At 45.7% G+C, this 11,837-nt stretch overlaps 1 protein-coding gene across 1 annotated transcript; it reads left to right on the plus strand.

The window, feature by feature from the left end:
• The first annotated feature begins 3,449 nt into the window (after nt 1–3,449).
• On the plus strand, nt 3,450–11,575 carry LOC311098861 (uncharacterized protein). The gene is made up of 21 exons (XM_084139425.1): nt 3,450–3,852; nt 4,108–4,242; nt 4,365–4,490; nt 4,589–4,741; nt 4,862–5,071; nt 5,189–5,345; nt 5,703–5,810; nt 6,165–6,383; nt 6,535–6,669; nt 6,783–6,926; nt 7,086–7,568; nt 7,741–7,884; nt 8,013–8,150; nt 8,409–8,597; nt 8,740–8,895; nt 8,980–9,207; nt 9,507–9,653; nt 9,810–10,026; nt 10,243–10,337; nt 10,496–10,633; nt 10,734–11,575. The coding sequence occupies exons 1-21, from the start codon at nt 3,664–3,666 to the stop codon at nt 10,823–10,825; spliced, it is 3,603 nt and encodes a 1,200-aa protein (XP_083995551.1). The 5' UTR covers nt 3,450–3,663; the 3' UTR covers nt 10,826–11,575.
• The last annotated feature ends 262 nt before the right edge of the window (nt 11,576–11,837 follow it).

Genomic DNA, 11,837 nt, shown 5'->3' on the forward strand with positions numbered 1-11,837 from the left:
AATATACTTACCAGCCTTGGACATGTACTTTGTCGTGACAGCAGCTCTGGATATAAAACTATTCACCAGGCTGATTGCGGCCTCCCCATTTGAGCTATAATGCTATAATGAACGAATAACATTTTAAAATAATGTATTTCATTCTATTATTTTAAAAAGCATTACAATATCCTTTCTGGAGAACAGAAAACAGTCATGAAGGAAAACAATTATCTCACGACCATTCATGTGCCTTCGCATGCATAACGGAGAGGGTGCATTTTCAGAAGCTCATCCAACTCTGGCAACGCCTGCACAACTTTCTGCAAATATGGCCAGTATTTGCATGCAACATCGCAGCAGAAAAAGCCCACCGCAAGTACAGTGCATTCGGAAAGTATTCAGACCCCTTGACTTTTTCATCATTTTGTTACGTTATAGCCTTACTCTAAAATGGATTAAATTGTTTTTTTTCCCCCCTCATCAATCTACACACAATCCCCCATAATGACAAAGCAAAAACAGTTTTTATAAATGTTTAGAACTGAAATATTACATTTGCATAAGTATTCAGACCCTTTACTCAGTACTTTGTTGAAGCACCTTTGGCAGCGATTACAGCCTTGAGACTTCTTGGGTATGACGCTACAAGCTTGGCACACCTGTATTTGGGGAGTTTCTGCCATTCTTCTCTGCAGATCCTCTCAAGCTCTGTCAGGTTGGATGGGGAGCATTGCAACGCAGATATTTTCAGGTCTCTCCAGAGATGTTCGATCGAGTTCATGTCCAGGCTCTGGCTGGGCCATTCAAGGACATTCAGAGACTTGTCCCGAAGCCACTCCTGCGTTGTCTTGGCCATGTGCTTAGGGTCATTGTCCTGTTGGAAGGTGAACCTTCGCCCCAGTCTGAGGTCCTGAGTGCTCTGGAGCAGGTTTTCATCAATGATCTCTCTGTACTTTGCTCGGTTCATCCTTCCCTTGATCCTGGCTAGTCTCCCAGATCCTGCCACTGAAAAACATCCCCACAGCATGATGCAGCCACCACCATGCTTCACTGTAGGGATGGTGCCAGGTGATGCTTGGCATTCAGGCCAAAGAGTTCAATCTTGGTTTCATCAAATCAGAGAATCTTGTTTCTCATGGTCTGAGAGTTCTTTAGGTGCTTTTTGGCAAACTCCAAACGGGTTGTCATGTGCCTTTTACTGAGGAGTGGCTTCCATCTGGCCACTCTACCATTAAGGCCTGATTGAACTCTAGATCTCTGTCAGAGTGACCATCAGGTTCTTGGTCACCTCCCTGACCAAGGCCCTTCTCCCCCGATTGCTCAGTTTGGCCTGGCGGTCAGCTCTAGGAAGAGTCTTGGTGGTTCCAAACTTCTTCCATTTAAGAATGATGGAGGCCACTGTGTTCTTGGGGATCTTCAATGCTGCAGAAATGTTTTGGTACCCTTCCCCAGATCTGTGCCTCGACACAATCCTGTCTCTGAGCTCTACGGACAATTCCTTCGACCTCATAGCTTGGTTTTTGCTTTGACATGCACTGTCAACTGTGGGACCTTATATAGACTGGTGTGTGCCAATCATGTCCAATCAATTGAATTGACCACAGGTGGACTCCAATCAAGTTGTAGAAACATCTCAAGGATGATCAATGGAAACAGGATGCACCTGAGCTCAATTTCGAGTCTCATAGCAAAGGGGCTGAATACTTATGTAAATAAGGTATTTCAGTTTTTTTATTTTTAATACATTTGCAAAAATGTCTAAAAACCTGTTTTCACTTTGTCATTATGGGGTATTGTGTGTAGATTGCTAAGGATATACACTACCGTTTAAAATAACATCAAATTGATCAGAAATACAGTGTAGACATTGTTAATGTTGGAATATCTACATAGGCGTACAGAGGCCCATTATCAGCAACCATCAGTCCTGTGTTCCAATGGCACGTTGTGTTCGCTAATCCAAGTTTATCATTTTAAAAGGCTAATTGATCATTACAAAACCCTTTTGCAATTATGTTAGCACAGCTGAAAACTGTTGTGCTGATTAAAGAAGCAATAAAACTGGCCTTCTTGAGACTAGTTGAGTATCTGGAGCATCAGCAATTGTGGGTTCGATTACAGGCTCAAAATGGCCAGAAACAAATAACTTTCTTCTGAAACGTGTCAGTCTATTCTTGTTTTGAGAAATGAAGGCTATTCCATGCGAGAAATTGCCAAGAAACTGAAGATCTCGTACAACGCTGGGTACTACTCCCTTCACAGAACAGCGCAAACTGGCTCTAACCAGAATAGAAAGAGGAGTGGGAGGCCCCGGTGCACAACTGAGCAAGAGGACAAATACATTAGAGTGTCTAGTTTGAGAAACAGGCGCCTCACAGGTCCTCAACTGGCAGTTTCATTAAATAGTACCCGCAAAACATCAGTCTCAATGTCAGCAGTGAAGAGGCGACTCCGGGATGCTGACCTTCTAGGCAGAGTTGAAAAGAAAAAGCCATATCTCAGACTGCCCATCTTAATATTTTATTTTTATTGCCCAGTCTGAGATGTGGCTTTTTCTTTGCAACTCTGCCTAGAAGGTCAGCATCCCAGAGTCGCCTCTTCACTGTTGACTTTGAGACTGGTGTTTTGCAGGAACTATTTAAACAAGGGATTTTCTAAGTGACCCCAAACTTTTGAACGGTAGTGTAGGTGTTCCTTTTGTCCAGGTGGGAAAGTGCAGTGTTGAGTGCAATAGAGATAGAGATCTGTGGATCTGTTGGGGCGGTATGCAAATTAAAGTGTGTCTAGGGTTTCTGGGATGATGGTGTTGATGTGAGCCATGACCTGCCTTTCAAAGCACTTCATGGCTACAGACGTGAGTGCTACGGGTCGGTAGTCATTTAGGGAGGTTACCTTGGTGTTCTTGGGCACAGGGACTATGGTGGTCTGCTTGAAACATGTAGGTATTACAGACTCAGCCAGGGACAGGTTGAAAATGTTAGTGAAGACACTTGCCAGTTATTGACTAGACTGGTGGGGGTCGGGCGTGCAAGCGGCTCGGGCTGGCTGAAATTTGATATAGAGGATGTCTTAATAAAGACAATCAAAAGGTAAGTCTTTGTACTTTATTTGTAAGAGTTGGTCATTTGTTAGGCAATTGGTTAAAGGTGCAACACAATATTGAATATTGAATTATCATTGATCTAGTTCAGTCTTATGAATCACTTAAACATATTTAATAATATTTTACCTTGCTTGATGACTGTGGACATTTTTGTTTACTTTTTGTTGTTCTAAATAGAGACGGTTAGAAGGGCCATGTTTGATTGTGTAGAAATGCAGGAAATGTTCTTTAGATGCCGCCAAAAATGGGAGGACCCCCAGACCCCCCGTCAAGTTATGTCCCCCCCCACTTATAAAACCAAAGTTGCGCCCCTGCTTTTACCCTAACCTTGACCATTTTAAACGTCAACTTCAATGGGGTAGGTACGTCCCAAGGATCCCGCATAGCACGGACCTTGGTTGAATACTGGCTCCTGAACGCCTGAACAGTTCCTGACAGTTCTGCAGCAGCAGTCCACAAGCCGGCGAACAGGCGCCGTCGGCGGCTACGGGATACTGATCGAATCTGCTGGTACTGGAGAATTGGAAACTAGAAAGTTGCATTATTATCGAGCACAACAACACGACATTTGTTTCACCATGGACTCGCTCAGACGGTTTCAGGATGACGGGTATAAAAACTGGATTAAAACGACCATGGGTCTGAATTGTCTTAAAACGCGACTTGGAGGTTTCCTGGAAAACGAAACCGAAACTTACCACTGTGAACTCCGAAAAAAAGTAAACATTAAATTAAATGGCGCTATGGGGAACCCAATGTGTAACCAGGTGAATAAAAATGATATCTGCCGGAGTTACAATGTAATATGATTTAAATAATAGTAATAACCATTGGCTCACTGTAGCGTGGATGTCACTGCATGCTTGTTACTTGTTGTCACTTACAAAAGACATATAACAGAAACTTGACACTTCCAAACCGAACAAAAATAGACACTTCCTGTTGCAATTTCCTTTTATTTCTTAAAAGGTCACTTTTAGAATGATTATAACCCTAAATAAATAACAAAACTCTTAATCTAGATTCCTAAAGTGTGTAAAGAAGAAGTGTGTGAGCAATGGAAAGTTGCGATCTTGGCTAACCATAAAGGCGGACCGGTGTACTGGAATAACTCCAACCCGTACCTGTGGCCTACAAAGAAATGGGAGGTGGCCAAGGTAAAGCAATGAGTAACGGTCTGGCTGTACATATCATGTGTTTTACATATTGTAATGATCCTGCAGTTAGTAGTTGGTACATTATTGTAGTTTGTGTGTGTGTGTTTTGTGTGTTTGAATAGGTCCACATGAACGGTGGAAACGGGAAGCACACCACAGTGGAGGAGTTTGACATCTCTGCATTCCTCAACCTCATGTCCCATTGCCTCCACTTTCGCAAATTTGCCAAACCCAATCTTTTCACACCGGTAAACATTCTCACACGCATGCATGCACACATACATACACACATTCACACATGTGCATGCTTACCTGTGTGGGCTTGCATGTGTGTGTGTGTGTGCAGGTGACCAACGTGAGGAACAAGGTGATGCACTCGGCTGACTTCCGGGTGGAGAGGAAGAATTTAGAATTGTACCTGGGCCGAATCAAAGAGCTTGGCCGGGCTCTGGAAACACACTCCCCCGAATTGAGGGAGCTGGCAGAGGAGATCGAACAGGTGTGTATGTTTGTGTGTGTGTTTGTGCTAGTAAATCCACACTCAACTTTTCACATTAGCAATCTGACCAGTAAGATATCTTGTCAACTATTCATTATCTTTTCACTATATTTTCCCCAGCTCCAGAATACAGACTTCAGTTTTATTGTGAACCAGTTTGGTAAAAATAGGGCGGAGGGCAAAGCGGCGGGCAATGCGGCGGATGAGGGCAAGATATTCGAGGACATGCAGAAGCTCCAGAAGTTTCTGAGTCTGGAACAACAGATACTAAAGGAAAAGATGGAGTGTCTGACCCAACGCTATGAAGAGGACAGAGAGACAGCCCTTACTGTAAGACACACACGCACACACTGTAAGTCCCCTCACACACACACACACACAGACACACACACACACACAACCTCACTGTAAGACACCTCAAATGTGTGTGTTTGTGTGTACCTCAAGGTGGACGAGCTGCAGTGTGTGAGGGTGTTTCTGGAGGGGAACAAGGACCTGCAGGAGAGCCTGGGACCACAGTGGGAGAAACTGAGAGAGGTGCAGGAAAAAGTGGACTTGCTCAACGACAGAGTGGACACACTGGAGAGGAATACACACACACACGGTGAGAGAGGAACATAGAGAGAGAGATGGATCCAACACCACTCAGGGCATTGGTTTTCCAGACAGAGAGAGTCTGACTGACTGACTGTCTGACTGTCTGACTGAAGAGAGAGTTACTGAGGATCCAGCCCTACTCAGGGCATTGGTTTTCCAGACAGAGACAGAGAGAGTCTGACTGACTGATTGTCTGTCTGACTGACTGACTGAATAGAGAGTTACTGAGGGATCAAGCCCTACTCAGGGCATTGGTTTTCCAGACAGAGACAGAGAGAGTCTGACTGACTGACTTACTGACTGAAGAGAGAGATACTGAGGGATCCAGCCCTACTCATGCAGCTGTGTGTTGTGTGTTTTCCAGATCCTGAGTTCGCTACTGAAGTCCTCAGATATAAGAACCATCTGTATGAGGAGGCCAACATGCAGGGCTGGCGTCCGCCCGTCTTCTCAGAGATAAAGGAAGGCCTCGGTAAGTCAGAACCTTAACCCTAGCCCTGGGCCTGGAGTTTTTCCCCCAAAAAGACTGTAGCCCATAACTGTCATCCAGATTTTTCCTGGCTAGCCTAGGTTACATAGTCAGGAGAAACTCCTGGCTCTTATCCAAATCTGTGGTGTAATTAACAGATGTCTAATGGCTGTTTTATTATATAATGTGTAATATCTTTATAATATCATCAAACGGCTCTATCAAAACTCGTTAATTGGAAATAAATGCTCTATTGTTATTATTATTATTATTATTATGTGAAAACGTTGGAGATGCATGCAGCTGTGTCTCTCCGAAGACTGACCCTCTGACTTTTCTCAAATTGGGCATGTCCAGGTTTCAGGGGTTGTGTGAAGGTTAGAGGTCTGACGTTTGAAGGTACTAAGGTGTGCGGAAATACGAAGGCCTCTCACCAGGAAGTGGCTAAATTGGCCCTGCAGCACCTGAGCCAGCTAGCCAGTGACAGCACTAGTCTGAGTGAGCTAGCCAATGACACAGAGGAGGGAGAGGCATCCAGTAGCCAGACGGACCAACCACAAAGCCTCTCATGCACAGGTACTGTATTCCTCAGCAAATCCAATTTATAGTACAGTATCTGTTATAAGATCATGTCATCATATTAGCATGTTTCTCAAACAAGTCCTAAGTCAGTGAGCTGCTATTTGTGTCTGATTGGTTCCTCTCTACCATGTGACTCTGTCTTCAGGCCCCATGTTCTTTGGTTGTGTCACCGTGGTCCTTAAAACTGACGTCACCTCTGGAGAGAGGCATTCTGGGAAGACAGAGGCTGTTGAGTTTGCCTACAAGAAACTAGCTCTCCTGTTGGATCTACCAGAATCAGGTTAAAGAGCCCACCACCATACAGTAATGTACATCTACCTTTACTGTTTTTCCCCCCCATGTCCATCAAAATGCTTGTTGTCATGGAAACTCTTTTCTTCTTTTGTACCTCAGCTTCACCCTATAAGGATGTGGTCCTGGAGCACTGTCATACGCAGGATGTCCCGCCCCCAGAGGAGGCCCTCCAATCTGATGCCGAGCGGAGGAGCTACCACTGCACCCTCCGATTCACTGGACCAATCACCTTCTATGCCCCAGGTAACGCCACATTCAGTAGAGGGCCAAATGGATAATTTACAATGTTATGTTTTATGATGTATTGAATGTAAATATACTGTGTGTATGTCATGTATATGTCATGTATATAGATATGTATTGTATAATGTTTAAAATATGACTGTTTCTGGTTGACTCCAGAGGGTTCCAGAAAAAAGAAACCGGTGCAGCAGCAGGCAGCTAAAGTGGCCCTCCAGCGGCTGTCCTGGGTCCTCGGCAGTAAGGAAGTGGTGGGAGGGAACTACGTAAGCGCCCTTAAAGAGCTGCTGGAGGCCCAGACCCCACCTCTGGAGATGCCTGATTATGACGTCACAGACAGAGGAGAGGGGGCGGGGGAGGTCACTGAGAGAGGAGGGGGAGTGGAGGAGAGTGAAGGGATGACAAGTGAGATTGAGAAAGGGGGGATAGGGAAGAAGGAGAAAGGAGTGTGGCCAGACGAAGGTGAGGGCTGCCCTCACATCCCACCAGCTCCCGTGATACCTAGCTTGCAGCCCCCCGAAAGTCAGGTGGTCCCAGTGTCAGCCATGGACATGAATACCATGGAGACCCAGGGAGGAGGAGCCTTAGAGTCAGACCCCCGCCAAGCCACGCCCACCCTCCCAGAGGAGCGCAGCGTCTCTTCAGGTACACATTCAAACTCGCATAGCTTTATTGTTCATTTCATGTAAACGGACAGCTTTGTACCTAGAGAAAAATATGTTCAAGAATAAGACAACAGTGAACACTGTTGAAAGAACACAAAGAAATAAGTGTATGAAAAAGTGTAAGGTCCCTTCATCTGTCCTACCTTTTTCAGACAGCCGGCGGTTCTTTGCGTGTGTGACGGTATGTGTGCAGAAGGACCTCATCCCACAGGAGGCGTCTACGCAAGAGGGAGCGCTACAGGCAGCCTACTGCAGCCTGCTCCAGGGCCTGTCTCTGGAGCTTCCACCTACAGCAGGTACACTACACACCTTACATGGGGGACAACTTCAGGTAGACTGACCTTAGATCAGTACGGGGACAACTTCATCTTACTTCGTTGGTTAGTGGATGTTGCTGTGACTCAACTCGTTGCTACCCTTTCAGGCAGTGAAAGGCAGAGCGTGTTGGAGTTCTTCAGACTGGCAGAGTCTGACCCACCAGTGGAGGACTGTGTAACAACAGCAGAGGGAAAGCACAGGTGCACTCTGGGAATCGTAGGCGAGCTCACGTTCCACAGCCCAGGTGACTTTGTTTATATAAAACACTTTATATTTCATTACAATGGCACATTTGATGAGATGTAGACATTGGTTATGAAGGGTAGTTGCAGTTTTTCCAGGACATTAAATTATGTCTCACACTCACATGTAACCAGTGGTGTAGTGGATGGTAAACGCTGTTTACCCATCTTTTGCGCCAAAATGCATTGAAACTAAAGGGAGCGTTACTTTACTCTCCTCGTTACTTTACTCACCCCCCCTCTCTCTCTCGCTCTCTCAGAGGCGGCCCCTAAAAAGCAGCAGGCAGAGCATTGGGCAGCTAAGGAGGCCCTGAGGCGCCTGAGTGGAATCCTGAGTGGGGTTGTGGGCAGCAGCGGAGCGGGTCTGAACTACAAGGGGAACCTCCAGGAGCTGCTGGTCAAGCATGGAGGAGGAGCTAAACCAGAGTACAAGAACAGTACTGGAGCAGGTTAGTCTGGACCTCTTTCTCTCTCTGTTTTTCTCGCTCTGTTTCTCTCTCTCTTTCCTCTCTCTCACTCTCTCCATTTCTCTCTCTGTTTCTTTACTGTCTCTGTCCCTCTGCCATGATCTCTGTCCCTTTCTCCCCACAGTTGCAGGTCAGGTGACAGGGGAAACTTCTGACTATACTCTACAGGCTGACAAGTTATCAGTTAGTGTTGCTGTTGCCATGGAGACAACACCTGAAGATTCGGGCCCGCCTCCCCCCAAGAGATCGGCAGAGATGAAGTCTGGGGGAGAGACGGAAGGTGACTCTCCTTTCAATGTGCTTCTATTCTGAGCTACCCTCATTCTGAATTATCCTAAAACTTGATGTCAATGGTAAACTGTAGGTATGTGTGTTTCAGAAATCCGCCGGTGTCTAGTGCGGTGGGATCTGCAGCCCCCGTGTGTGGTGTGTGAGGATGTGTCTGTGGAGCAGTGGTGTGAGTGGAGGGTGGAGGTCCGACTAGACCGCTATACCTTCCACAACCAGACCCTGTTCAGCTCTAAGAAAGAGGCAATCCGTCGGTCCTACCACAGTCTGGGCACCACAGGGGAGATCTGTCAGCCTGGTACTGGTGAGCAATCAATTAAATTACATTTGACATATGTATAAAGCTTCTCATAAATACAGATGAGCTGAGCCACTAATCATTATTTCACATTCTAAAAACTACTCCTTAGTGACTGTGGTTACACTACACTTGGACTTTCAGTCAAAACAGACAAAATAATATCGATCTCAGCGTCCTCTTTCTCCTCCCTCTATCCTCGCTCCCCCTTTCCTCCCCTCCTCATGTCTCCTTTCTCTCCATCCCTCCCTCTCTCTCCCCCTCTTTCTCCCCATCTACTCTCTTCCCCATCCCGCTCTCTGTAGATGAGAGTCAGTCCATGGGGAAGGTGAAGCAGTTTTTCCTGCAGCGGTCATTCCCATTGCCTGTAGAGGATGTAAAGGAACAGGAGAAGGGCAGGTTCTGCTGCACTCTCAAACACATCACCTGTGTCTTCACCTACAGTGGCCAGGGTAACACCACGAAAAGTTGGAATGGATTTATTTATCATGTATGAGAGGGGCACATGATAACGTTAGTAAATGAAATGAGTGTATTGAATGAATGAATGAATGAATGAATGAATGAACTGAATGTATCACATTGCTAAAGGCAGATTTCATTGACAGGTTCCAGTGAGGCTGCAGCCCGTCAGTCAGCCTGCCAGAGGGCGCTGTCTCAACTGGCTCCTTTTATTGGCAACTGTGGTCCTGTGGCCCCAACCGGCAGCACTGAGAAGGCGGTTCAAAGGCTCCAGATTCTGTTGGAAGGGGCAGGCCTTACATCTGCTAACTCCGCCCTTACAGGAACTCAGTACAGACGCTCCATCCTGCTGAAGTTCTCTGGGTAACGACTGATTTATAGAGCTCTCATTTCTAAATGTCAGGGAATTTAAAGTTAAAGGGATAGTCCACTCTTAAGTGGTTTAAAACATTTTTTCAACCACTTAACTTGTGTTGTATTTTGAATTAACTATTCCTTTAAGGTGCTGATGACATACAAAAAGCATTGAATTCACTGTTAGTTGGCAGAGATGTTCCTTAAAGCTGATGTGATTGACAGTTATAGTATGGAGACTCGAGGTCAGGGGAATAAGAAAACCATTAGAGCCCAACTCATCCAACGCTTACTGGGTCTACTGGGGGAGGATGAGATGGGTCAGTACCACACACACACACACACACACTGTTATTAGGGCCAGAGATAGCTCAGTCGCACAGGGTTCACCTTGTTTAATACTGACACACACACATAATGTCCACTTCACTACGCACAAACACACACTCACGATACAGTATTGTGAATCCCTCCACAGACTCCAGCAGAGGTACCTCAGTGAGGAACGTTCTAGATGAGTGGTTTGTGAAGAGAGGTCTGGAGAAACCTGGGTTTGAGGAAAACACGTCTGGGACCAAAGTCACCTTCTCCACCCCTCTACTCTGCTCCTACACAGGCAGGCCTCTGAAATTCCCATACAAACACAAATGCAAACGCACACACACACGCACAGTCAGGTTATTTTCTGATTGGCTGTTCTCTCTGTCTCTCCGAAGATTGGCAGGCCAGCAAGGAGAAATCTCAGAAGAGATTGGTCGAAGAATTGCAGAGGCGGGTCAAATACCTGTATGATGGAAGCACCAACTGAGAGCCCAAAGATTGTTTACTTACACTTGGCTCCTGCATGTAACGACAACATGTCCTCCATTTCCCAGCCTGGATATATCTCCTCCCAAGTTTTCCTCTCTTTCTTCTCCTCTCTGGGTTTCATCTGGCCTGTGGTGTTGGTGGTAGATGTGTCTGTCTGTATTAGTATGGTTTTAGGACTATAATATATATATATATATAATATAATAACACTCTTGCATGCACTGTTTTTACCGCAGGGTTTGGTCCTGATATTAAATGATCTTACTTTTAGCAGCTCATTGCTGTTTAATTTTACTCTATGAAGTTTTTGCACAGTCTAACATAATGAATGCACTTACATTTTAGCCATTTAGTCATTGTACTGGTCCCCCGTGGGACCTCAAACTCACCCCAGGTATCCTCTTTTTCAAACATGTAATAATGACCAAAGTACTTAAGCTCTAAATAAAAAGGCTTCTCTCTGATCATGAAAATACCCTCCACTACCTTGTATGATGTTCAATACTTGTCTATCTTATCTGTCTCTCGAAGTGTCTTACTGGTGTAACCATGGGGATCACTGGTGTAACCATGTGGATCACTGGTGTAACCATGGGGTAATGGGGATCACTGGTGTAACCATGGGGTAATGGGGATCACTCGTGTACCATGGGGTAATGGGGATACCTGGTGTAACCATGGGATAATGGGGATCACTGGTGTAACCATGGGGGTAATGGGGATCACTGGTGTAACCATGGGGTAATGGGGATCAGGTGTAACCATGGGGAAATGTGGATCACTGGTGTAACCATGGGGGTAATGGGGATCACTGGTGTAACCATGGGGGTAATGGGGATCACTGGTGTAACCATGGGGTAATGTGGATCACTGGTGTAACCATGGGGGTAATGGGGATCACTAGTATAAACCATGCAGTCACTGGTGGAACTATGCAGTCACTGGGGTAACCATACCGTCACTGGTGTAAATCTAGGATCACTGCTCTTAGTCTTTTGTATGGTTGGCTA

The sequence above is a fragment of the Coregonus lavaretus genome, assembly GCF_964263955.1.
Source record: "Coregonus lavaretus genome assembly, chromosome: 23".
Taxonomy (NCBI): Eukaryota; Metazoa; Chordata; class Actinopteri; order Salmoniformes; family Salmonidae; genus Coregonus; species Coregonus lavaretus.

Bases quoted from the DNA above. Each gene is read 5' to 3' on its own strand.
- LOC311098861 (XM_084139425.1), top strand. From the start codon at position 3,664: ATGGACTCGCTCAGACGGTTTCAGGATGACGGGTATAAAAACTGGATT. The intron at 3,853-4,107 runs GTGAATAAAAAT...CTCTTAATCTAG, and splicing joins GGAACCCAATGTGTAACCAG to ATTCCTAAAGTGTGTAAAGA. The intron at 6,927-7,085 runs GTAACGCCACAT...GGTTGACTCCAG, and splicing joins AATCACCTTCTATGCCCCAG to AGGGTTCCAGAAAAAAGAAA.